The 27,522-nt window shown below is 36.9% G+C and overlaps 1 protein-coding gene across 1 annotated transcript in view; it reads left to right on the top strand.

Annotated features, from left to right (window-relative positions):
• The window catches only part of ACSS3 (acyl-CoA synthetase short chain family member 3), a 157,636-nt gene that overhangs the window by 110,749 nt on the left and 19,365 nt on the right, over window positions 1–27,522 (top strand). The window contains exons 10-11 of the mRNA XM_036252870.1: window positions 10,919–11,014; window positions 13,778–13,841. Coding sequence (XP_036108763.1) covers window positions 10,919–11,014; window positions 13,778–13,841 — 160 coding nt within the window. The remainder of the gene's footprint in view (window positions 1–10,918; window positions 11,015–13,777; window positions 13,842–27,522) is intronic.

Genomic DNA, 27,522 nt, shown 5'->3' with positions numbered 1-27,522 from the left:
TTTTTCTTATGAGTGAATGACCAAGTGCAAAAAAGGATTAAATTTCAGAAACTAACTACTAAAACTGAAAACATATTAGAATTTATTCTTTTTTAAGGTTTCATGTTTTTCTTCCTTCCTTTCTTCCTCTCTCAATCTCTCTCTCTTCCTTTCTCCCCCTCCCTCCTTCCTTCCCTCCCTCCCTTCCTTTCTTTTTTTTCTACCGATTTATTGTACGACAGGTACTGGTTTAGAAATGATTGTAACAAAACAGTTTGACAGCCACTTTTTAATGTTATTTAATCCTAGGTAGAAACGCTTCATTTATTCACTTGCTATCAGTTAGTTAATCAAAGACAACGGCTACAAAGTGAGAATATTCAAGTTCCATAATGACATTTATAAGGGACAACTTGGTAAATGGTTTAGATCAAAAGAATCCATGATTCTTTCTACCTTCTGGCAGGACATATCTGTGTGATTCCCATGAGAAGATATAAAGCTTATGTTGAAAGTGTTTCCAATGTCCTTGTGACCAGGTAGCGATGAAGTGATTGATCGTTTGTTTTTATTTTTCGATGAAGTAATTGAAATGACCACCAAGTTGAGCAGCACTGGGTGATTTTGTTGTTGGTTTATTTGTTTTGTTTCCATCACTTCAATGGAGGACTAAACTTATTCATAGAATTTTTAAAACCCTGTGTAGGGATTTCAATGAAAAAAACATAGTCACCTAATGGATTGAGACATTGGTGACGATTGAAGTTATTGATCTTACTTTATCTGCCTTGAGCCTTCTTTGCAGTAATCACAGTATTTCTCACCCTGTTTGATTGAACTGCTGCAGTTTTAATTGCAATGGGTAGTTCTGAAATATCTGTATTCTATATATAGCCTAAATCCTCCTCCTGTGAGGAGGAATCTGATAATTTTGGATTTTATTAAGTGGACCCAAAGGCTCCAGCAAATTCAATCATGCCAGTTTTAAATCAAAATCATTGATCCTAGAAGCACACAGATCCTAATACCATGCTATTAAAATGTGTCAAGGTTACTTGACGTGATAATCCTTATTTTTGCAGTTTGGTAAGATATATTTCCTGAGAAGGGATAACTGGGACAATAATTGTGAACTCAAAAATTGGTTGGGATGGCTCAATTTAGTCCTCATCCTTTGGTTTTTCTGTAAAAATCCATTAGCAAGGAATTTTTTAAGAGACAACAATAGATTTTATTTACTATAATCAAAACCACAAAATGGAATAAGTAACCAAAGTTGAATAATAATTGTCCTATGCAGAGATCTCTACTGGAAATGGAACAGACTCAAATATAGTACTGCCTCATTCCACCCTAAGTAGACTAATTGAGAATACTTCACCAGGATTTGAATATTTGATAGCTAGGGTATCAATGTTTAAGCTGCTATTTTTTTTCCTGAATCATTCTTTTCCTTTGTTACCCTTCCATTCTCTGACATTCCACTTTGGGGCATCTCAGTTGATATACTTATTGCAGAAAGGTTTCAATCTGTCAGTCTATAGTTCTAAGTTTCATCTATAATAGGGAATGTTTTTCATCCCTGATATTCAACATTGGAAGCTTTAACACACTCGTTACTTCTGTCTTTTTAAAAAAAAAAAAACACAAACATTTTACAACTATGTGCTATGAGACTTCCTTCTAACTTATACATGCTTAGCTTGTGCCCCCTGCAAAGTCCTGTAGATTTTCCTGCAAAATGCCTTCGTAGGGCGAACCCACAAGAGGCTCTGTATGACTCACAAGACAATAAGGAAAACATCTTCTTGATGACTTTACCTTTAAGTCTCTATATTTAATGATTTAATATCTTTCCTCTGTGGTTTGGGGTCTAATAGTCACTAATAAATGTTCCTCTGTTAGCAGATCCTGGAGTAAGTATTTCTTGTACAATTAAGTTCTGCCTTCCTAGGTTTTACTTTCCAACTCTTGGTCATTCCTTGCTTCTGGGTTTTATCTAATTTCTGAGTCCATCAAATTTGGGCTAAGGCAGTAAGTTTTAATTCAAGTATGTGCCTGAATTTTCAAAGATGGTGGCTGGAATTATACACTCTGGAAATGCACACTGTGGAACTCAAAGGGCTGGGTTGGCCTGGACTGGCAAGGCATTGCCCCAGGAACTGAATTGTTCAGAATATATAGCTTCCTAATAGTAGAATACGGTTTTGGTAATATGAATGAATCACTGCTGAATTTTTCCTTTTCTCAATGTAATGGTCAAAAATAAATGGATCTCTTTTTTTATTCATGGATAGAAAAATTTATATAGTTTAGCATGAGAAGTTATGATTGAGAGAAAGAGTTATATAGACGCAGTGTCATCTCAGCAATGGTCAGCTAGCGATGCCGACAGTATCCATCTGGCGAGAGAGAAAAAAGACCTGATGTCATCTTTGTTGCCTGGCAACCACTTTTTTTATTTTATTTTTTCATTTAGAGCATTTTTTTTGTGTGTTTGTTTTTTGTTTGTTTGTTTGTTTGTTTTTTACTTTAAAGCAGGAAAGTTTTACTGATAATTTGAGAGGCAGAGTTTAGAGGTAAGCTATGTGAACTTGGTTTGTAGAGGGAATAACCTTTTGTCATATATAAGGCGGGTTTGATGAGGCTTCTCTTTTTGAAGGTGAATAATTGTTTACAAATTGTTAATCTATCTGAAAATAATTCTCCACGTTGAATAGCAGTCATTGAATCAAACATTTTCATCTTTATAGCATCACAACATAGAAATAACTTTAAGTGAGCTATTTTTCAAATGTGGTTACCATACACAAAGTAGTTAGGCTACATATAGTTGCTTTAAAGAATCTTTGTTTGTGCTCATTATTATATCAGATAATGTTTAAACAACAGACTAAACACTGGGACATCAAATAATAATATTGTTGGTTTGGTCTTTAAAGGGTCGTCTATTGTTCTTCCCCTGCCTTTGGCAAGAATCACATTTAATCATACTCTAGAAAGATAAAAGAAATATGTCATGTTTTTGTAGATCTTTATCAAGAAGAATTCCTAAACCCTTCCTTGATAAACCTTACTCTCTGAAAATTTGGTTTCTTCCCATTGCATATACACTCCTGCACTGTGGGTCTATTTGGCCCCCACGAAATAGTTCCTGATTTCTCTTCTGCTGTTAGTTCTTATTTGGAAAACAACACATGGCTATTCTTGGAAAAGTGAAAAAGTAGTGAAATGTGATGCTGAATCCTAACAGGATTGTGCATAACTCCTGGTTCGACCACATACGCTGTACCCACAAGCAAGTCCTCATCTGCTCGGGTCTTTTCTCACAGGCCTGTAGAAAATCGATGTGAAGTGCGCTATGTACGGACCATGCAGCAGAGTTGCTGGTGTCCAGTAACACTCAATAAGTATTTTTCTTTTACTTTCCTCTCTGAGTAACCCTTCGTGGATGTAAAGGCCATTTGAGCATCCTGGTTTGTCAGTATATCAGACTCAAGAAAACTTGGAACGTAAGAGCTCAAGTTATAGATGAGAAAAAGTAGCCATAGATAAAGTTTCCAATGTCCACTAGCTAGTTAAGATTAGAACCAGAACTCTCCGTGTTCTGTGTTGTCAGGAGTGCTCTCTTCATGTCTTATCCTGTGCCTTCATTAGTTCAGTATTCTTATCTAATCCAACTGCAGGTTATTTATGAGTTTCACCTCCATCAGAAGCAGTGTGCTGGTAAGGGGTGGGATAAACCCAGTGTCTCACAGTTTGAATTAATGGTCTTCTTCCAGAAGGAAAAGGTAGGCTGCTTTGAATTAAGTATTTTAAACTGTAATCGTACCATCTCATGAACACAAAGATTAAATTGATTTTCCTTCACTGGTACATCTCATTTTTTCTGCTTTCTTTTTGCTACCACCATTCAAGTTATTTATAGCTCACTGTATAGATTCAGAGGTGGAGAGAATGGTTTCTTTACAAATAGTTTCTATGCCCATCACGATGCTGTGATTAATGTGACTCGGTGGTGCTAGGTTGCTGAATTGATTTTTTTTCTAGGACTTCAGCTCTGCATGTGCCACCAAATTCTAAATCTATATTGCTTAAATGTAGTGTTTTTAGGACCACAGTGGGGGCAGATGGCAGATTTCCAGATGCCACAGGAGCTCTTATTTACAGAGCTGGACTTGGGGACCTGCCTCCACTTTCTTCTTAACTGTCACTCACATGTACTCTTCTTTCTGTGTTAATTCTTACTTGTAGACCAAAGCCTGGGGCTCTTTTCCCCATATCTAGACAATCACCAAGACCTTCTGATTCTGAGTATGCCTCCAGTTTAGTCTCATCTTCCACTACCGCTCACCTGCATCAGAACAGCAACACCTAACTGATTTCCTGCTCTGGGTTGGGGCCCTTAGTCTAGTGCTCCACTTTGCAACTGAAGAGATTTTTCTAAAGTGCAATTCTGAGCAAACTGCCTCTGCTGAACCCCCCGGGTTTCCTATTGTTCCTGGAATTACATCCAGATTCCTTAGTATTGCACAGAAGGCATGTCAGGATATCTGCTGCTGTTCATCTCTCTCACTTGTTTCTTATTAACGTTTAGTCCACCCACCACCCCCAGGCTTTGCTCTGCTGAGTGACTCGCAGGCATTCCCTTCACGGTCTAACTTCTCTACCTTTGAACAGGCTGCTATTTCTGTTTACCATATCTTTTCACCTAGAACACCCCCTTATGAGATTGGATCTGTGATTTGCTGGATTTTTTTTTTTTTTTTTTTAAGAACCCTGATCTCGCCTGGCCTGTGTGGCTCAGTGGCTGAGCGTTGCACCAAGAGGTTGCTGGTTCAATTCCAGGTCAGGGCACATGCCCAGGCTGTGGGCCCGATCCCCAGTGGGGGGCATGCAGGAGGCAGCCAGTCGATGTTCTCTCTCTTCGATGTTTCTATCTGGCTTTCCTTCTCCTGTCCTCTCTCTCTAAAATCAATTAAAAAAAAATTTTAACAAAAAAAAAGAACCCTGATCTCAATAATAGGAACTAAAGCCTGAACTCATCTAAAAAAATATGTATTTTCTTGTCAGCAAACATGTCCTGAGCATAAAGTATCAGGGACTGAACTGTGTTTGGTTTTGCTGATACAAATGATTTTCAAGCACACAGGATAAATCTGGTTTTATCTGTAGGCTAGGAGAGTGTTTTTATATAATTATATGCACAGTTGTTTTTGAGAAGGCCACTAATTCTTTTTTAAAAGATTTTTTAATATTTGTTATGGTAAGTGTCCTAAGTATTATTGTGCAGAAAGAAAAAAAAAAATCCGAAACCTAGTGTCTTCAAACAACCGTATCTCATGATTTTGTGTATCAGGACTAGGGGCAGAGATCAGCCAGGGACTGTGCTCGAGGTACTACTGTTGGTTGAGGCAACCCAGATATACTTAGCAGTGAATGGGCTAGGCTGGTAGATCCAAGGTGGCTTCACTCTCCTGCCTGGGAATGGCTGGAGGGAGGGCTGTCCTCAGCTAGGACTGTTGACAGAAATACTTGCAAATGGCATTTTTATCTTAGAGGATTCTGAGTAGGGGGCCATCTTACATGCTACTCAGAGGTTCCAGAAATAGCGTTCTAAAATTCTGAAGGCCTGTGCCCGGAAACAAAGTAGCACTTCCATTATTTTCTATTAGTCAGATCCATCTAAAGGTGACCCAAATTAAAATAGAGAGGACAAGGGTCCCCTGTGTTAGGAGGAGTATCAGAAAGATTACAGCCTCTTTAATCCCCACTGTGGACAAATTTCAGTGTTGCGGGAATAGCCTTTTGAACTCTTCAGCATAATATCCCCTTAACTTCTGTTAAAATTTTAATGTGTGTCTTACCCGGATGTTTATTTTTGCTCAATGTATATTATTTACAAAAAAAGAAGAGAAGAGAAGAGAAGAGAAGAGAAGAGAAGAGAAGAGAAGAGAAGAGAAGAGAAGAGAAGAGAAGAGAAGAGAAGAGAAGAGAAGAGAGGAAGGAAGGAAGGAAGGAAGGAAGGAAGGAAGGAAGGAAGGAAGGAAGGAAGGAAGGAAGGAGAAGAAAGAAAGAAAGAAAGAAAGAAAGAAAGAAAGAAAGAAAGAAAGAAAGAAAGAAAGAAGAGAGAGAGAGAAAGAGAGAGAGAGAGGGAAGGAGGGAGGGAGGGAGGGAGGGAGGGAGGGAGGAAGGGATTATACTGGGTATTCTGTTTCACAAATTTTCTAAACAACATTTTATGAGAATTATTTCCACTCAGATATTTTTATCATATTTAAAAGGCTTTGCATTACTACTTAATATGGACTATTCCCTATTTTTGACAATCTTCTAAACTTTAATGTAAGTAATACTGTGATTAATGTCTTTGATGATTAATATTGGTGACCTACAAATGTTTCCTTATAACCCTTAAGTGGAACAATGGGTTAAAAGGTATGTTCAATAAATAATTGCCAAGTTGCCATTCAGAAATGTTCTATTGATCTATTTACACAGTAACACTTATATAACAAGAATGATCATCTTTGGTTTGTGTGGGCTGTCTCCCATATACCATCTAACTGGGCCATAGTATTTCTGGAAATCTAGTGATTTCTCATGTGACTTGGTTCCTGATGTTGAGGAAGCCACAGGAATCTCTACCAATGATCAACTATTCTATTACAGCTTATGTCTGTCCATGAATTTCTTCCCATACATCTCCCTCAAAACCCCAAATAAAATAAACCTGGTCATAGAACCCAAATGATGTGCAAATGTTTAAGTAAATATTATTTGTTTTGTTGTGATTCATTAGCTTCTTTGTCCAAAAGTCCTCACTAGCTTGTAACATCACCCAGACTTAAAGCTTAAAGTCTTACAAGGACTTTGAAGTAGTCTTATGATCTGTCTCCTCATTACCTCTCTGGCCTTTTTTCTTGTTAACACTTTCCTCATTTATTCTGCCTCAGTCACATTGGCTGCCTTACTGTTCCTCAAATCCCCTGGGAATAAACCTGTCTCAGGACCTTTACAATTACAGTTTCTTCCTGTTGGATTCCTTGATCCTTGATACACAAATGAAACATGTCCTCTGTGTTTGTTAGGTCTTTGCTCAAATGTCACCTTTTCAGGGAGGTCTTTTGTGGCCACCTAATCTAAAACTACTGTCTCCATTACATCTCATACCCTGTCTGTGCTTTCTTTATATTCTTAATGCTTACTCTCTTTAATGTGCCTTTGTTTTACTTTTGTATGTTTTTTATTGTTTATTTCTCCAACTAGAATATGAGCTCCATGACAGTAGAAATTTTGGTGACTTTTGTTTATTGCTGTAGCCCCAGTGCTAATGACAGCACCTAACCTATAATAATTGCTCAATAAATATTTGCTAATAAATGATATGTGCCACCATGACTCCATTTGCAAATGTGAGAGACTGGGCTCACTCTCTGGCACAAGGACTATTCTTCCCCTGAGACACTGTCTAAAAGATTTTCCTTCTAATTCTCTTCATTCTACATTAGAACCTCAAGAGATACACTTGTCATGTCCGTTCTTCTCTGAAAGAACTATGCAAACCACGGCAAATGGTCTAAATTTTCTTGCTTAGGCCTCATTATGTTTATATGCATATTTACACAGCATAATTTATGTTTGAAAATATAATATATATTAGTTCTCTTTCCTTCCCTTCCTTTAGAGTGACAAGTGTTAAGGGAAATTCATTTAGGTAACAACTCACTAATGCAATGAGGTAAAGTGAGGCAGTAAAGACACATACAAAAAAGTGAAGTATTTTATTGGCTTTGAATGCAGTATGAATATAAATGCACCAAGGTAACTTATCCTTCATATTCTTCTCCCTGGTTGCCTCTTGTTTAAAAAAAAAGTGCTGGTAAATTGCTAAGCATTGTGTATTTCTAAGGTTAGGGGTCTTTGGAAAGATTTCTCCAAATGTAGTACCCTATTCTCTTCTTCAAACTGAATGTTCTGGTTTGTTTAACATAGCTGTTTCCCAACCACAGTGTCACATCTGGATTTCCTGTCTCCCTAAACAACTGCTCACCTGCTCATTGTAGCGTGGACAGTGTGAAGCAGAAGTTTTAAGAATATCTTTTAAATGGGGCTTTTGGAGACCTTTGGAGTTTGGTTAAGAGCTGCAGCTCGCCTGGGGGCTTTCCCCGACCAGAAGTCTATTCTCCACGTGCACCAGCCTGAGAGCTAAGGTGGCTACGAAGTGTGTGCATGAATGTGTGAGCACATGTGTGCATGCTTGTGTTACGGATGGGTCAGTTTGGGGGCCTCAGAGCAGTCAGAGGTATAAAGACAGAAAACCAAAGTTTTCATAACAACCATTATGGTCGTTCTCTTCTAACTTTTGTCCTAAGAGTATGGCTCCTTATTATGCTTAGAGTCCTAGGAACTGTCCTTTTGTCTGATTGTATCCTTTGCATGTGAGTACCTACTGCTTTTTCTAATCCCCTAAATGCATATCCAAATAAGGTCAATGAGATACTCAAATTGTGAACGTTCAAAGTATAAATATTATACATATACTTTAAGTAACTGACTGGATAATTCTTTTCACTGTCTTTACAATTCATTGAAAATAATCATAGTTGTCTTATAATCGTAAACTATAACAAAACAACTGAAGGTTAAAAGATTATAGGTGTGTAATCACTATACAAAGATGCTTAAGAATCTCAGGAAGTATGTAAAGCGTCAGCTTACTCAGGCCGTCGATATCGACAGTGCTCCACTAACCCGTCCTTGTCTTTAAGACAAGGTTTCATTGTCCCTTCCTGTCCCCACACTCCCTGATCTTGCAGGAACAACAGCGTGTTGACATGTCTGTACGAATCCACAGTAGGATGGGCGGAAGCAGGGTGCAGTTGTAGTTTTGCTGCGGTGGTTCTGTGCTTGCTTTTCTGTTAGGCGGCAGGTACTAGAGCCGTTGGAATGTAGGACCATTTGTAGGGTCTATGGCCATGTGTTGTCAAGTTGCTGAGAAGCCTTCTGTTGTTAAGAAATGTGGTGAGCTTGAACTTCATGTGATTGGAAGTACCCCTGCTGATAAACTAAACTTGATAGAAGCATCTTGAAGGGGATCTCTCCTTTTCCAAAGTGGTCCAGCAACTCTTGTTTCCTGTTGCTGCGTTGCTCTGTGGACCTGCCTTTAAGACCCTTGCTCTACGGGGTTGCTTCCCCTGCTCTTGTCTCTCCCATCAGTTTTGAAGGACAGCGGAGGTGAGCAATACGTCAGTTTTTAAATTTTTTTTTCTTTATTGATTTTAGAGAGAGAGGAAGGGAAGAGCAGAGAGAGAGAGAAATATCGATGAGAGAACATTGATTGGCCGCCTCCTGGCCGACTAGGGATCAGGCCCACAACTTGGGCATGTGTCCTGGCTGGGAATCAAACCGGCGACCTCTTGGTTCATGGGTTGATGTTCACACTGAGCCACACCGGCCGGACAGCAATACGTCAGTTTTTAAAAATCAAAGGGAAAGATGCTATTATCTCTTCTAAATACGTGGATCTCCTCCGATGCTCCGCCTGTGCTGGAAGGGGACTGGCCAGGCATTGCATGGCTGATGAAATGCCATTTCATAAAATACATTCCCATTTTCTATCGTGCTCTGAAAATATTTGAGAATTCTTTGTTAAACATCAAAAATGTCTGCTCTGGGTACTTGCTGCTTCTCCTCAGTGGTGACCATATGGCTTAGGACCTTAAGCACTGGGCTGTGACTTAGGGACTGTGTTTTAATGTTCAAGAGTGCATCTTCTGTTATCGATGCCAGCTGAGCACCATCCATAAAATGTGCATAATAAACTGAATGATGCGGGAAAGTAAAGAACGGTAGTAAATTCTTCCCATCGTTCCAAAGTGATATAACTGTGTGATAAATTATGGCGGAGACCACAGCGGAAGGAACACATTCTGAGTGCTTAGGAAGATAGATGTTTTTAATATTTTGGATTACTTTGGATCCAGTTGTTTTGGCAATTAGTCCCTTGGGTGTATGCATGTGTATAATATTAAGCTAGTAGTTCTGAAAATTTTCACTATTAATACCCTCTCATCCTGCCCTTCCACAGACACAGATCTTATACGTAAAACATTCTGTCAAATTTAAATTTGTATTTACTAATAATAACAAATGAATTCTTTTATAAAATATTCATTTTCATAACTATGGCTTTATGTCATAGCTGCTATTTTTCTGACTGTTACAGCTGGACACAGAGAAAACAAATTTAACATTTTTGTTAATCAATGCAGGCTAATTGTGGGTAAGTCTCTGGTCTTGCTGAAATAATCAGCATAGTATAAATATCTTTCTTCCCTTGTCCTGGGCCTTCTCAACGTCCAGGAAAAGCAGACGGAGAGCAATTTGATAAAGCATTGGTGAATTCAGCTTCAGATGCCAGGGTCTCCGGGCAAGTGTAATTCTTCAAAATATTAGAGTATGCTATTGTTCATATTGTTTTAAACATTGTTGGGTTACTTATTGCGGAGACTAAGCTATGCTTAACAGAAATACTTTGCACATAGCTGTTATTTACCACGATAAAATAACTTTAGGTGAGTTAAAAGCATCTTTTCTAGAGACTTTTTCATTTTTAACGTGTGTTATGAACCTCTCCCAATCACACAACTCTGTTCTTCACGCCTGCCATTCACAACTGAGAGCACGAGAGAGGACTTCGTTTTCTTTGAAAGAAGCACTACTATATATAGTATTCTAAATGTGTGTCCTTAAGTTTTAAAACTGTCAGTATGGCATGGATTGTGTTTCATTTTTAAATATTGCATTTGCACTGTTGATCTATTTCTCATGCATATAAATTCTGTGACAAACTTTGTGGAGAGGGACAGTGAACACACTGAAGAAATCATGATCTCACATTGAAATATTAAATGATACGTAATATTTCTTTTTCCAGAGACTGGATCCCCAATTACTGCATCGTGCATTGGATTAGGTAATTCTAAAACACCTCCTCCAGGGCAAGCAGGAAAATGTGTTCCAGGATACAACGGTAGGAAATGACCCTGACTATAAAAACTATGTGAGGCTACTAAATTTGAAATTTTTGTATGTGTATAGTGTGAATGTTATTGCATGAAATATGTTATGTGCTTAGTAAGTATTTCATTGAATGAATACCTGTATTAATAAGAAACGCCTTAATTTTATTAGCCAATTTGATTTTAAAAATGAGATTGTAGACGTCTAAGAATATGTTCTAAATGACATCATAATCAAGAAAATAATATCATTTATAAGGCATGTTGAAGATATGGATATGATAGACACAGAGAACAGACTGATAATTGCCAGAGGGGAGGAGGATTGGGAGACTGGGTGAAAGAGCTGAGGGGATTAAGAAGTACAAATTAGTAATTATAAAATAGACCTGGGAATCTAAAGTATAGCATAGGGAATATGGTCAATGGTATTCTAATAACTATGTATGGTGCCAGGTGGGTACTTGAAATACCAGGGGGAATATTTTGTAAAGTGTATGATTGTCTAACCGTGATGTTGTACACCTGAAACTAACACAAATAATATTGAATATAAACTGTAACTGAAAAATCAAGTTTCAATTTAAAAAATATACAGATGTGAAATTAATATGTACGAAACCTGCTAGGTATCAAGTACATAAAGAGTAAGAATTCTAAAAACAAGGATCTTTTCATCCCGATGGACACTGTAGGACAATGGGATACCCTATCCATCAGTATTCGTTAAGTTGTTGGTAGTGCTTACAGTGGTTCAGTAAAATCCCTTGGACTCCATTCCCTACTTGCATCATTACAGAAGTTGTCTAAGTTTTCAAATCTTCCATTTCCTTACTCAAGCCCTGTGTCTCATAGGGCTGCTGTGTTGTGATGTCACACAATGAAGCAGTAACACAAGCCACTGCCCGTTGAACGACTGCACTTAGTAACTAGTAAGCTAGTAATAGCAGAGAAGCCAGGTGCATGGACTTGATTTAGACTCACGTATTCATTTTATAGACAAGAAAACTGAGGCACAGAAGTTATTGACATTAACTTAGCTTCATGGATTTATCCCAGTTCTGTGGGACAGAATATGATTCCTCCATATAGTTCCTATTTGCATGGAAATTATACAATTTAGACATTTGTCTTTTGCTGCTCTAACATTAAAACATTGTATTATCCTCCTAGGACGATGACTGGTTAAGAAAATGTGGATCATTTGATTTAACCCAGTAGACGATATTTATAAAAAGACACTTAAAGTTTTTTTAAAGGTCAGAAATAGATACTCTGTGCCGTCAGTGACATCTCCAGGCATGGAAAGGCGAATCCCGTGTCAGTGAAACCCTCCCTTTGAACAGTTCTGTCATCTCTGCTCCTTTTGTCATAAAAATTGCTTTTGTGTTGGGCCATTTTTAGGGGCTGATGATTGTGGGAGATGCTGAACGTTTTCTTTTCAGTGGTTCGGTGCCATTTTTATATCCAGTTGTAAGAAGAAGGCAAGCTTTGATGCCTTATGGAATTTCAGGACAGAAGTGTCTCACTGTCTGAAAGCCATTGTATGTTAGACATTAGAGCTAAAGTATTTATAACCAAAGAAGTAGTGACTTTATGACTCTTGATCTTTATATGCCTTGTGGCTTTTCAGAGATTCAAAAGTGTAATGTTAAATGTAATATTAGAATTAAAAACATAGTATTCTTTTGAGAAAAGAAAGAAAACCATTTTCTGAGTGTGAAAAACATTTAATATACTATAACACAACCTCACATTCATGGAATACCTTAAACAAATGTGTCGCCTTATTTATTTATTTATTTTTCAAGCAATTTTTATACCAACCCTATGAGAAAGGAATTACACTCAGTTTTTAGATGGGGAAATTGAAGGGGTAATAGATTGTGCTCAGGGGCACATAGTAAATTGGCCACTGTACTGGGAGTCAGGAAAACAAAGATGAATTAGGGTTGGCCTCCACCCTTAATGAACTCACAATGGAGTGAGAGACAGATAGCTACCCTGCTAATAATTGTCAGAGTAGAATTTTAAAACAAAGTGCTCTGGGCACACGAAGAAGGGAGTGATTAGTTTTTTTCTGGGGATAATGTTCCATTCTCATAGCTTCTTTCAGTAGAATAACCTGGATGGATGAAGCCACATAAAGGATCTATTAAAGCTTAAAACATGATGATATATTCTCATTTCCAGTTGGTGCTAAGGGTTACTGAATGTGGATACAAGCTTTGATCTCCCCGAATCCTGCAGGATTTAAACAGTGTAACCGAAAGCCCTGGGATAATGTTTGGGAAGGTTAAATTGACCTATGAGGCGGATAAGTGGATAGGAAGCCTTCAATCAGAAAAACGGGGTTTCCAGGCTTTTAAATACTTTATTTTTAGTGTTTGAAATATTTTCTGGTGTATTTTAAAACGTGTTTCCTTTAATTTTTGAAAAGCTGAACATATTTCTAATGTTTTTTGATGGAGTGGAAGAATATGTTTAAATGGATATGAGCATAGATTTTGAAATTACTAGCATGTTTGAAATATGACGTCCTTAAGGGTGAGCCTACTGAAAGTACATGATCTTGTTAGAAATCAAAAGCATGTACTCTTTATATTTTTTGTGAGATATTTTAGCTTATTTATATATGTTTATGGTCTCACAGGAATTACAAGACGCCTTTTTAAAGCTTGAGTCTTGAATGTTGAATAGAGAAAATATGGAAACATTGAAGCTTTGAGGTCATGCATTTTTATTCAAAGTATTTATTTAATTTTATTTTGTAGTTATGATTTTGGATGACAACATGCAAAAACTGAAGACTCGGTGTTTAGGAAATATTGTGGTAAAGTAAGTAAAATTTGCTCTCCTAGCAAGAATTGATATATAATTTGAAGAAAATGAAATGTTCACAATGAATGATGTTAGCAGTAAGGAAGTTGCAGAATGAGCTTGTATAGTGTTTGAGAACACACATTGCCAACTCTTATAATTTATACATGTTTAAGTCCCATAAAGTAAAACAAATTTGGATACAATTTTTTAAAAAATAAAATTTGCATCTTTTTAATAATACTTTTCTGATTATATAAGTAATGCATGGACAATAAAAGTAATTTAAATACCAAAAATACAAAGAAGTAAATAAAATTTATATTCTCTTGCCCTTCAACGATCCATTGTTAATTTTGTAATATATATATACATATATATATGTATATATATATTTGACTTTCTTCTTTGTGGCAACTATTTTAGGTGGTTGAAACAATTTGGTTCATCCTTGTGTGTTGCTGTTTTTCCTTAACCCTGTTTCATGAGCATTTTTAACTTTTACTCTGCTTCTTTAAAATGTTTATCCCCATTCTAAGCCTCTTAATCATTTTCAAATATTTATAATTGTATATAATTCTGTATTGAACATCTTTTTTGTGTTGTCTTTTTTCTCTTTCAGATAATTATTATAGTGTTGAATGCATTTCTAAAAGTGTAATTACTGAGTCAAATAGTAGCATAATATGAAATCCCTGACTCATCAACTATAATTTGTTGCTAACAATTTTTGTCATTATTCATTTGCTAGACAAAGTGCTAAAATTTGAAAATATTTTAATGGACTTTGATTAAATCAATTGTTATGCTTGATGCCAGCTGAAATGGAAGCTGACTAAGTTGTGAGACACACAGAATGTGCCATTTTATTTATTTATTTTCTTTTTTTTAATCCTCACTCAAGGAATGTTTTCAGTGATTTTTTTTTTTTTTTTTTTTTTTTTTAGAGCGAGAAACATTGATGTGAGAGGTACACCTCAGTTGGTTGCCTTCTGTACACATCCTGATCAGGGATCAAACCCACCACCTTTAGGTGCCCAGGAAGATGCTCCAACTAACTGAGCCACCTGCCCAGGGCATAATGTGTCATTTTAATAACTGACACAACTCAACATGCTACATAGGTTGCTTTTATTAGTGCCTCTGATTTTGGAATTTTCAATAAATGGTTTAATTAGTAGAATGTACTGATATAGTTTAAGTAGAATGAACTTCTATCAATAAAGGACATGGCATGTCAAGTCTTATTAACAGGTTTCTTTTCCCATTTATGTGAAATAATTTTTATTACTGGCATTCTCATATTGGTAGAAGATTGTCTCAGAGTAGTAAAACATTTTAAATTATGTAAAAATTAAATAAAATAGTAATTTTTTTAAAAAGTATTTTTCAGGTAGAGATATTTTAACATTACAAAAAGCTAACAGAGGAGATACGCATTCTGATGCAATTCTTTTCAGATTTTTATATTATCAGTAAACATGTAACCACTATATTACTTTTTTTTATTTTTATTTATTTATTTTTCTAATCTTTCAGATTTATTTTATTTTTTAAGTATTTTTTTATTATTATTATAATTTTTTTTTTGTTACAGCTGTTTCTCCTTTTTTACCCCATTGACAGCCTCCTCCCTATCCCCCCTGCCCCGTCCCCGGCTTTGTTGTCCATGTCCATTAGTTATGCATACATGTATATAAGTTCTGTGGTTTATCTTTTCCCACCACCCACCACCTCCTCTTCTGAGGGTTGTCAGTCTGTACCCTACTTCCGTGTTTCTGGGTCTACCCTTTTTCTCAGACTGTTATATTCATTATATTCCATATATAAGTGAGATCATGTGGTATTTGTCTTTTTCTGCTTGGCTTGTTTCAATTAGGTTAATACTTTCCAGGTCCCTCCATGTCGTCTCAAAGATAAGAGATCTTTCTTTCTTACCGCTGCATAGTACTCCATCGTGTATATGTACCACTGCTTTTTTATCCATTCGTCTACTGATGGACACTTGGGCTGTTTCCAGATCTTAGTTATTGTAAATAGTGCTGCTATGAACATGGGGGTACATATATTATTTCTGATTGGTGTTTCAGGCTTCTTAGGGTATATTCCTAGAAGCAGGATCACTGGGTCAAATGAAAGTTCAATTTTTAATTTTTTGAGGTAACACCATATTGTTCTCCATCGTGGCTGCACCAGTCTGCATTCCCACCAGCCGTACACTAGAGTCCCATTTTCTCCACACCCTCGCCAACACTTGTTTGATGATTTGTTCAAGGCGGCCATTCTGACAGGTGTGAGGCAATACCTCATTGTTGTTTTAATTTGCATCTCTCTGATGATTAGTGATGTTGAGCATTTCTTCATATGTCTCTTGTATGTCCTGTTTGGAGAGGTGTCTATTCAGCTCCTCTGCCCATTTTTTAATTGGGTTCTTTGTTTTCCTTTGGTTGAGTTGTATGAGTACTCTATATATTTTGGAAATTAACCCTTTATCTGATGTATCATTGGCGATGATGTTCTCCCATACAGTGGGTTGCCTTTCCATTTTGATGGTTGTTTCTTTTGCTGTGCAGAAGCTTTTTAGTTTGATGTAGTCTCATGTGTTTATTTTTTCCTTTGTTTCTGTTGCCTCAGGTGATGTATTAGTGAAAATTCTGCTGTGTATGATGTCTGAAATTTTGTTTCCTACATTTTCTTCTAGAATTTTTATGGATTCACATTTAAGTCTTTTATCCATTTTGAGTTTATTTTTGTGTATGGTGTAAGTTGATGGTCTAGTTTCATTTTTTTGCACGTAGCTGTCCAATTTTCCCAACACCATTTATTGAAGAGGCTGTCTTTACTCCACTGTATGCTCTTGCCACCTTTGTCAAATATTAATTGAGCATATTGTCTTGGGTCCATTTCTGGGTTCTCTGTTCTGTTCCACTGGTCTATATGCCTGTTCTTGTGCCAGTACCAGGCTGTTTTGATTACAGTCACTTTGTAGTATAACCTAATATCTGGTATTGTGATCCCACCTACTTTGTCCTTCTTTTTCAAAATAGCTGTTGGTATTAGGGGACTTTTTTGGTTCCATATGAACTTTTGAAGTATTTGTTCTAGTTCTGTGAAATATGTGGTTGGTATTTTGATGGGGATTGTGTTATATCTATAGATTGCTTTGAGTAGTATGGACATTTTAATGATGTTAATTCTTCCAATCCATGAACAAGGTATGAGTTTCCATTTTTTATATCTTCCTCTATTTCTTTTTTCAATGTCCTGTAGTTTTCTGCAAATAGGTCCTTTATTTCTTTGGTTAAGTTTATTCCTAGGTATCTTAATTTTTTTGCCACAATGGTAAATGGGATTGTTTTTTCAGTTTCTCTTTCTGTGAGTTCATCATTGGTGTATAAGAATGCTGTCAATTTCTTAACATTAATTTTGTATCCTGCTACTTTGCCAAATCCATTTATTAGGTCTAGTAGATTTTTGATGTCGTCTTTAGGGTTTTCTATGTATAATATTATGTCATCTGCAAATAATGACAATTTCACTTCCTCTTTTCCAATTTGTATCCCTTTTATTTTTTCTTCATGTCTGATTGCTGTGGCTAAGACTTCCAGTACTATGTTAAATAAGAGTGGTGAAAGTGGACATCCCTGTCTTGTTCCTGTTCTTAAAGGAAATGCTTTGAATTTCTGCCCATTGAGTGTGATGTTGGCTGTAGGTCTTTCATATATGGCCTTTATTATGTTGAGATATGATCCCTCTATTCCCACATTGCTGAGCGTTTTTATTACAAATGGATGCTGGATTTTGTCGAATGCTTTTTCAGCGTCTATTGATATGATCATGTGGTTTTATTCTTCATTTTGTTTATGTGGTGTAACACATTTATTGATTTGCAAATATTGTACCAGCCTTGCATCCCTGGGATGAATCCCACTTGGTCATGGTGAATAATTTTTTTGATAATTTTTTTGACTATGTGTTGCTAGAAATTTGTCCATTTCACTTAGATTGTCGAATTTGTTGCCATATAATTGTTCATAGTAGCTGTTAACGATCTTTTGTATTTCTGTGGTGTCAGTTGTTACTTTTTCATTTCTGATTTCGTGCATTTGGGTTCTATTTCTTTGTTTCTTGGTGAGTCTAGCTAAGGGTTGGTTCATCAATCTTGTTTATCTTTTTGAAAAACCAGCTCTTTGTTTCACTGATCTTTTGAATTGTTTTTTTTGTTCTCTATGTCATTTATTTCTGCTCTGATCTTTACTATTTCCTTCCTTCTACTTTCTATGGGGTTTTCTTTTTGTTTGCTTTCTAATTCTTTAAGTTGTGAGGTTAGACAGTCAATTAGAAATTTTTCTTGTTTCTTGAGGTAGGCCTGTAGTGCTATAAACTTCCCTCTCAGAACTGCTTTTGCTGTATCCCATAGATTTTGTGTTGTTGTGTCTTCATTTTCATTGGTTTCCAAGAAGTTTTTAATTTCTTCCTTGATCTCCTCAGTAATCCATTCATTGTTTAATAACATGCTCTTTAGCCCTCATGTGTTCAAATGTCTTTGCATGTTTTTGTTGCAATTGATTTGTAGTTTAATGTCATTGTGATCTGAGAAAATGCTTGATATGATTGCAGTCTTCTTGAACTTGTAGAGATTTAGTTTGTGTCCTCTCATGTGGTCTAGCTTTGAGAATGTCCCATGTGCACTTGAGAAGAATGTGAATTCTGCAGTTTTGAGGTGTAAGTAGATATCTATTAAATCCACTTGGTCTAGTGCTTCATTTAGAGTCTCTGTTTCTTTGCTAATTTTTTGTCTAGAGGATCTATCCAGTGGTGTCAACGGGGTGTTGAAGTCCCCTGCTATGATTGTATTGCTGTCAATTTCTCCTTTGAAGTCCTCTAGAAGATTTTTAATATATGTTGGTGCTCCTATATTGGGTGCATATATGTTTATCAAGGTTATATCTTCCTGTTGGATAGATCATTTCAATATTATGTAGTGGCCTTCTTTGTCTCTAGTTATGGTCTTCATTTTGAAATCTATTTTATCAGATATGAGTATTGCTACCCCAGCTTTTTTTTGCTTTCCATTTGCTTGGAAATTTTTTTTCCATCCTTTCACGTTCAATCTATGTGAGTCTTTTGTTGTGAGGTGGGTCTCTTGTAAAAAACATATAGATGAGTCATGCTTTCTTATCCAGTCAGCTACTCTGTATCTTTTTATCGGAGCATTCAGTCCATTTACATTTAAGGTGATTATTGATATGTACATATTTATTGCCATTTTTGTTTAGTTTGGTTATATTTTTCTTCCTATTTCTTCTACTAATTACAGCAGTCCTTTTAACATTTCTTGTAGTGCTGGTTCGATGCTAATGTATTCCCTTAGACTTTTTTTGTCTGGGAAGCTCTATATTTGACCTTCTATTTCGAATGACAGCCTTGCTGGTTAGAGTAGTCTTGGATTCAGGTCCTTGTTTTTCATGACCTTGATTACTTCATGCCATTCCCTTCTGGCCTGTAGTGTTTCTTGTGAGAAGTCAGCTGAGAGCCTTATGGGGTTTCCTTTGTAGGTAACCTGTTGCTTCTCTCTTGCTGCTTTTAGGATTCTCTCTTTGTCTTTAATTGCATTTTAATTACTATGTGTCTTGGTGTGGGCCTGTTTGGATTCTTACTTGGGGCTCTCTGTGCTTCTTGAACTTGAATGCCTTCTTCCTTCACCAAATTAGGGATCTTTTCTGTCACTATTTCTTTGAATATATTCTCTAACCCTTGCTCATTTTTCTCTTCTTCGGGGTCTCGTATGATGCAAATATTATTATGTTTCCAGTTGTCCCACAGTTCTCTTAAGCTGTCTTTCTGTTTTTTAATCGTTTTTTCCTTTTGGTTTTCTGATTGGTTGATTTTTTTCTACTCTGTCTTCTAATTCACTGATCCGGTCCTCAGCTTCCTCTACTCTGCTCTTTAGACCTTCCAATGTGTTTTTTTATTTCTGATATGTCACTCTTGATCTTTTCTTGGTGGTTTTTAATTTCCAATTGGTTTATTTTCAGCATCTCTATGTCCTTACTCATGCTGTTGAGCTTCCTCAGGATCAAGGCTCTAAATTCTAGTTCTGTTAATTTGCCTAACTGCTTAACATTGGTGGAAGGTCTTCGGTGGAGGTCTCTTGTTCTTTCATTTGGCTTTTGTTTCTGTGTTTCACCATTTTGGCTATCACAGTGGGCTTTGGAGGCTGCCAAGTTTTCCCTGTGGGTATTTGTGTTCTGCTGTTTGTGGCTCCCTCTCCTGGGTTTAGATGAGCGAAGGAGGACCCACGTTAAACACCACTGTCAAGTCTTACTTTCCTGGTTAGAGTTGCTAGCCCAGGAACGGTACTGTTATTTTCTATTTTTTTTGCCTGGAGGCTACCAGTTCAGGTTACTTGAAGAGTTTTGGGTTGTTAGTTGATTGAAAAACTCCCTCAGGTGCCCGAGGGTAGGGCAGATGCTGGTTGTTAATGAGCCTCAATTTGCACAGGGTGGGGTTGAATCTCCAAGGGAGGGGCTGCTGCCTCTCCCCAGAGCCCTGGGAAGGAGCAATATGGCCACTGTCCTGCGTGGCCACAACTCAGCAAAAGCTCTGAGTGCCCTCCAAATCCTGAGTGACCCCACACTCTTCCAGTCCAGTCTGCCTTCCCTCTGCCGGAGCCCAAGTTGAGTGGCTGTGGCTATTTTAGCCTCTGTCCCAGCTCTGCACTGTGGAGCAGCTTGGGAGTTTAACACGAGGGCACTGCTCACAGCTAAGGCTGTTGCCGAGCTGCCGACCATGGGCTCCCAGCCCCCCGTCTTGCGCCTTCGCAATCCTACCAGGATCGAGTCAGTGTCCCTGGTTATATGGTCTTCGCAAGCTGTTTGTTGCTTTTTCCTGTCGATTTGTCTGTTTTAGTTGTAATTTCAGTTTGGTCCTGGGAGACGGTTTGTGTAGCTTCCATTCACTCCGCCGCCGTTTTGGAATCTTCTCCTATATTACTTTTTTTAAAGTTTAAATTTTAAGACATCTTTTTGGCAAATAGAAAAGTCAAGTATTAAATGTACTATTTTTTGTCATATTTTTCTGAATCAGAATCCATATTAACATAGAGCTAGTTGAAATGTGACCTGTACGGGAGGGAAATGCTAGCGTTGGCTGGCGGGCTTGCAAAAGAATTAATCTGAACAAGATAGAAAGTGGATGTTTAGCTTGCTTAGGGAAGCACGTGGTTTTTGAGAGCCTCTAACAGCACTCTAGAAGCATATATCTTTATATAACCTCCTAACTACAAGTGAGTCATCTATTTCATAAAAGCAACTTTTGTAAGTTCTCAGTGGTGGCATGTGATTTGAGCACAGTTTTAAACCCTGCATGTGCTCTGCCCTCTAAATTATTGGTAGCTTCGCCCACATCTGTTCAAAAATAATAAAAATATAATAATACCCCACCGAAACTATAATTTTTCTTGTAGCCATTAGTGTTCCTTCAGCTAATTGAAAGTAACACAACTACTGCCAGAAGCATTCTGTGGTTTGGATTGTCACCAATTCAGAATGATTTTTCTCTCTCTTTGTTCCAAAACAAGGAATGGTATTGTTCAGATCTGGGATTTTGAGATTTCATTCTAAACTAGTTGAGGATAGAGTATATTATGACATGCAGTGGACTTTGATTCCTTCCTTAAGTTAATAGTGAAACTAGTCCTTTGAAAATATTATCTGTTATGTATATGTAGTATATATAAAGTATTAAATTATATTTGAAAGGTAAGGTAAAAGTATTCAGAAAAAAAAGTTATTACCAAGATATTTCTCTCTCTCTCTCTCTCTCTCTCTCTCTCTCTCTCTCTTTTAATAGAAAAGTTCTTCAAACCTTGTTTTAGGGACTCATTTTTATCTGTGAGCAAGGATTTTGTTTTAAATCCACTGGTCCAATATCCACTCCACTCTAACTCATTGACCTGACAGTTACCCCTGCCTCGCAATGGCTGCTTGCAGTATTCATAAGATGTTTTCCTATTCAACATCTACCAAGAAGACTTGATTGCGTCAGTCCACTAGTTGTTTGGTATGCCTTTTCTAAAATGGAAAATGGCCAATGAATTCTTTTTAAAAGTATATAATAAATAAATGCTTAATTGAATTAAGTGAAAGGAAAAAGCACACCTTCTTGACCTAATAAAAAATATTGTGATTTAATAAACAAACAAACAGTATGTAATTTGAGAGCTAATCATTCTTTCCCTGTAAACCACATTGTAAAGAAGGAGGCCAGCTACAGAACCACTTGGCCTCAGAACCACTTGGTGGCCTGTAAACGGAATTTGATTAGGGATTATATACAGTGTCCAAGGTTCCCACAACATCTGAGATTCTAAACTTTAAGAAACCTATTGATCCCCAAATTTGAGAAATGTATCATCAACATGAATACATGCATGCTTAAATACCTATAAAATTTTATATCATAACAACTTCATTGTCAATGTAGTCTTCATCAATTTTCTTATTTTATTTGTGAACAGTTTTTAGGACATGCTTTCTCACTTCCCATGATTCCTGAATATGTCCAATGATAACTGGGAAATAATAACCAGTGATAAAGTATATGTGTGGCTTCTTATCATATGATTTCAACAGCAAAATTACAACCTTTTTATTTTTCAGAAAATGTTCTAGTTGATATAGTGTATTGCTATATTTTATTTTATTTTCATGGATAAGGGGCAGGGCCACTAGTTATAAGAGTACTCTGTCCATGAGGGGGTTAAAACAAGCTCGCATCAAAAGCTACCGCTGGGTCTGTTCTGTATAATAATTAAGTGCAATAGTCTTTAAAAGAGCAATATTTCGTAATGCCAGTTATGTTCACTAATTATACTTACAGTGATTAGAAAGAATAGAGGGAAAAAATCTGCATGGAATATTTGAAAAATATTAGGCTCAAACTACAAGTCAATAAAACATAAGGACTCATTGTTTTAATCCCAAATTTGTTTGCCTTTTGTAGGTACAGCTGTAGCTTTTTATTTTACTATAAAATCTGTTGTAAATGGTATAAAAACAATGGAAATTATCTCTAGCAGTCTCTTTATAACCTGAAGCTATAGTCATATTTCCATGCTTAATAAGATACTAAGTGTAGTTAATTCATTTTATTATATTAAGATGACTCATCCCTAAATCAGAAAAGTGTTACATAGTAATTTTGAAAAAAAAAAAAAATACTCTTGATCCCCTTTGGATTTTCAAACTCCTTTGTTAAGATGTCTAGAAAGCCCAGCTTTGCTCTCCTGGGGAGTCCTTAACTGGAAGGTAGGCATTTTAGAGATTTATAAACCACTATTGACTTTAGGGTGCAATAAACATGCATCTTGCAGTTTTCATAGATACCTTGCATTCATAGGATTGACCTCTTTAGTAGAAAGCTACATGTCTGCACAAATGTTAGAAAAGTCCTTTGATTTTGAAACTTACTCCAGGCAGTTAATTGAGTGGGAAAGTTATGATATCAGAATTGCTATGAATACAACATGTTCATGAATTTTAGAAGCTGCTCCTGCAATTGCATCCAGAACTCCAAACTGCAGAAATAAAAGTAGGGTCAGTAATTTCCAATGAATACTGGGCACGAGAGAAAAGTTTAACTGCAATTGCCTTCCTCAGTGCCATAGTGCTCACTGTTATTGAAGCCAGAGGTCTCTGGCTCTTCCTCTCCTGGGCATACATTTTCTCTGACCAGATCCAGTTGTTGCTATTGCAAGTGTGGCTTGTCTGCCTCCTGTTATTTCAGTGGCCTGTGGCCTGCGGGCAGTGATGGGGTGAGAGGGAGCTGTATGCAATTGTCCACGTGCCTTTCACTCTGGTGCCTGCCAATTCCTCGGCCTCCAGATACTGAACTCTTGGCCCTTAAAGATGTTTGTTTACATTTTTATAGTTTAGAAGAGTGATTCAGTCACTGTGCTGCTGCCTTGGAAGAGAGTCAGGACAGCTTTCTTTCTATCAGTGTATCCTTTGAGCAAAATCAAGAATGTCATATAATCGTAATGGCATTCTTTTCTAAATCTCATATACAGATTTTGGTACAATCTTTTAAAGGCTTTTACAACATTGTGAGGTGGGCAGTGGGACAGATACTATTCTCATTTTAGACATGGGGCTCTAAACATCATTAGTTGTTATACAGCTAAAACTCACATTTATTACCTTCTCATTTGTCTGCCCAGAGAGAAAGAAAGTATGGCCTAGTTAGTTTCTTCTGGGGAGATTAAAAATTGCTTCGTATGAAAACCTCAAGCAAAGCCTGAAGACACCAGAGGAGATGCTGGGAGTGCAAAGTCAGGATCTAACTTCAGGATTCTCTAGGAAACAGGAGTTATGTGTTCAATTTATTTGTTACCACAGGGGATCCTGACGGAGCAGTGAATGTAGAACATCTTTTATCTGGTGTCTAGGGTTTATATTTCAGATTGGTAAAGAATGTGTTACCTTTCACAGTGATAGACGGTCTCCTTCCTCAGCTATTTAAAGATTTCTCTGCATTCTGATGCCTCCCCCTCACCACACACACACACACACACACACACGTCACTGCTGCCTTAGTTATTCCTCTTTCCCCTTAAGATTGGTCTGTTTGGAAAGGACCTATGCTAAGAGGAACTGATTCACTGCTGGACCAGTTGTAACAAAATTCCCCTTTTACTTTGCTTGGAAGATTGGAAGAGCTGGGTGGTAACATTTGATCTTGGATTGGAAAGTTGAATATAGACATTAACCAGCATATTTCATAGTATTGTCATAAATTTTCCTTCCTTCTCCCAGTCCAGTGCATTTCTGTAACTACAGGGGAAAAAAAATGTCCTTTTTCTGTCACGTGCACCCACTATTCCAGAAGGAAGGCCTGCGCTTAATACAAAATAATGATTCGGTTGCCATAAGGATAGTGTTCACTTGGAATACTCTAAAAGAGTTCTGCTGTCTGCTCCAGAGCTCATACATACCTCGCTTCTGTCTGGAGCAATAGTGCTTCTCTCCTCACATGTTTTTCTACTTCATTGATATATGTTCACAAATACTTCCAATTCTGGAATGCTCTCTTTTCTGCTTTTCTTTAGGACTACTATGTAGCATCTTCCAAGAGTTTTCCTTTAGAGTTTCTTTTCCACATTCAAATAACAACATCTGGATTTTTAAAGATACCAGAGTTTATTCGTGAAGAACATACAATGTTTGTTTATTTTATATTACCAATTACCAAATGCAATTTCACATCTTGCTTTCCAGCCTGTTCCTCAGGGGATAATGAAGTAATTATCCGGAGGTAACTTAAAAATTACTTGGAACAGACACTTAATGCCATTTCCAGCAGGTTTATACCTTGGCTAGTGCTAAAATCTTTTCTTCAAAGAACTCTTGGCGGTACAGGGTTTAACCACCTGCTGTGAAACTTGTGTGACAAACATCTTAAATATTTACACTTTGTCGTTATTTCATTAACTCGATGGAATAAAATGACAGTCATCTCCCTATCTATATTCTAAAGAATACTCGTTGTTTGTAGTGCACAGTATACCAGGATCTTCTTGGGTCTGAAGCCAGAGTTTATATCTTTGTATCATCAATGTCTAACACAGTGACTGGGGAATACCAAGTACCCAATATTATTGATTAAATCAAGGATATAAATGCATGGGTTAATGCATGAATGAATAAATGAATGAATGAATGAATGAATGAATGAATGAATGAATGAAACCATTGAATAATTCCTCTGCTGTTTTCTTATCCACCTTTCATATTTTTTCATCCTCCCTCCACTGGCTACTTCTACTCAGATCTTTGTTGTTCTTAGTCACCCTGCCTCTCTGCATTAAACCACTGATTTATATCTCTCATTCCAGTAACCCACACTTTTCAAAAGTATAGTCTAACCTCACTGCATCCACTTCCTGTTTACTCCTTAACCACTCCAGCTACTGCTTCTTTCAGTCTATTGAAATGGGAATACTGAGGATGTGCAAAAGATCTCAATTACTGAGTGCCATGACCTCTGTTGAACCCACTACCAAACAATATTTGCACTTCATTTGACCTTGTTGAACACTCAGTCAGTATTAAAACTCTAGTGGCTCCTAAGATACTGTTTCTCTTAGTTCTCATACATCTCTGACTTTTATTTTACTTTTGCTCAGTGGTCTTCTTTTTATTTTTACTTCTTGGTTCTTCTTTAATATCAGTGTTTAACCTTAGTTTTCTCCTTCTCATTGCTGACTGTCTCCTTAGATCATACCTTTGGTACATTAATGTTAATTTCCAAGGTCTACAGGTATATATACTTATGTAGACCTTTCTCACAGGAATGAGGGATGGTATAAAAAGCCATACTATTCCTGTTCTTCAGAAAATTTATGCAGATATTTAAAGTTTGGTGTATAAGCTAAGAAAGCCTGTGTCCTTAAAGCTTATTTTTGTCTGAGGATGGCTACCTATACTTTTAATCCTCTATGCTTTTATTAATTATAATAATATAATCTATCCGTTACCAATTCTTAGTACCATATTTTTCTCAGGAAGAGAAAACACAGATTATCAGGCACCTTCTTTGAAGAATAGAGATTACAAATGTATCCAATTTCTGGGAAGTATAAGATATTCCCTTTCTCACCAATAAGACTTGTACTGGAAAATGTTAAAGTCTTGGTCCCATGCATACTCACTGAATTAGGTACATACTAAACCACCAGGAAGTGTTCAATACACTATGTATTAATTATTGCATACACTTAGGTATCTCCATTTACTGTGAGGAGACAGTGTGAGGATAGCTGGTGGACTAAAGTCTTGAATTTGGGGTACAGAAAATGAAAGAGAAGCTTGTTAGACAGTGTGCCCTTCTATATACATCGCTCTTAGTATGGACAATAATCCGAATGTCTGTGTACCAGCAATCATGTGGAACTCAAAACAGCTGCTCTCATTAAACCTGCCATGGATATTCTAATTTGCCTCAGACCCCACTACTCCCTGTTGTCCCCAATCCAGCCTGTCAGTTGCCATTCATGATCACAGTTACCTTTTATTTTTCTTATTGTAGGGAGATATTCTTATACTCATGTGTCTGTTTAAAAAATGTCACCAAGAAAGACAGAATGAACTCTATATGATGATATATTTCTTGAGAACAGCTGAAAATTATTTCTCACTTAATGTGCAAGCAGAATGCCTCTCCATCAGGTTTATTGTTGTTGTTTGCATATAGTTGGCTTCGCTTATGAGCGATATTTCTTTTAGTTCATATAATTTGTCACCTCTTCTTAGCGTCCTCTTCACTTCTTTATCCTCAGCATCTTGAAACTGTGGCTAATAAATTTAGAATGATTTTTAGTGGTCGCCATATTCCTAATTTAGTTCTGTGTTTAATAATTAATGTTTGCCCACTGGTTTGTAGAATGTTAACAGTTCAACTGATGCAGTGAAATTATTTGCATGGTGATTTAGAAGGATTAACATAACAAAGTCAGTTAAAAGGGCCTGAGGGGATTACCTACTTTCTCCTGCTGCCTTCAAGCAGGTGTCCTGGTGAAGAATAATGCTAACAAGGCAACAGCAACAACACAGCGGCATCTCTAGGTTCTGAGCAGATTACAAAATGCTTTCACATACATTTTTAAATGCTACAAAAAGAAGATCTAACAAGGGAGGAC

This window comes from Molossus molossus, unplaced genomic scaffold, assembly GCF_014108415.1.
Source record: "Molossus molossus isolate mMolMol1 unplaced genomic scaffold, mMolMol1.p scaffold_m16_p_10, whole genome shotgun sequence".
In the NCBI taxonomy this organism is placed as follows: Eukaryota; Metazoa; Chordata; class Mammalia; order Chiroptera; family Molossidae; genus Molossus; species Molossus molossus.
The sequence above is the reverse complement of the archived record's forward strand: the minus strand, read 5'-3'. Positions and strand labels throughout refer to the sequence as shown.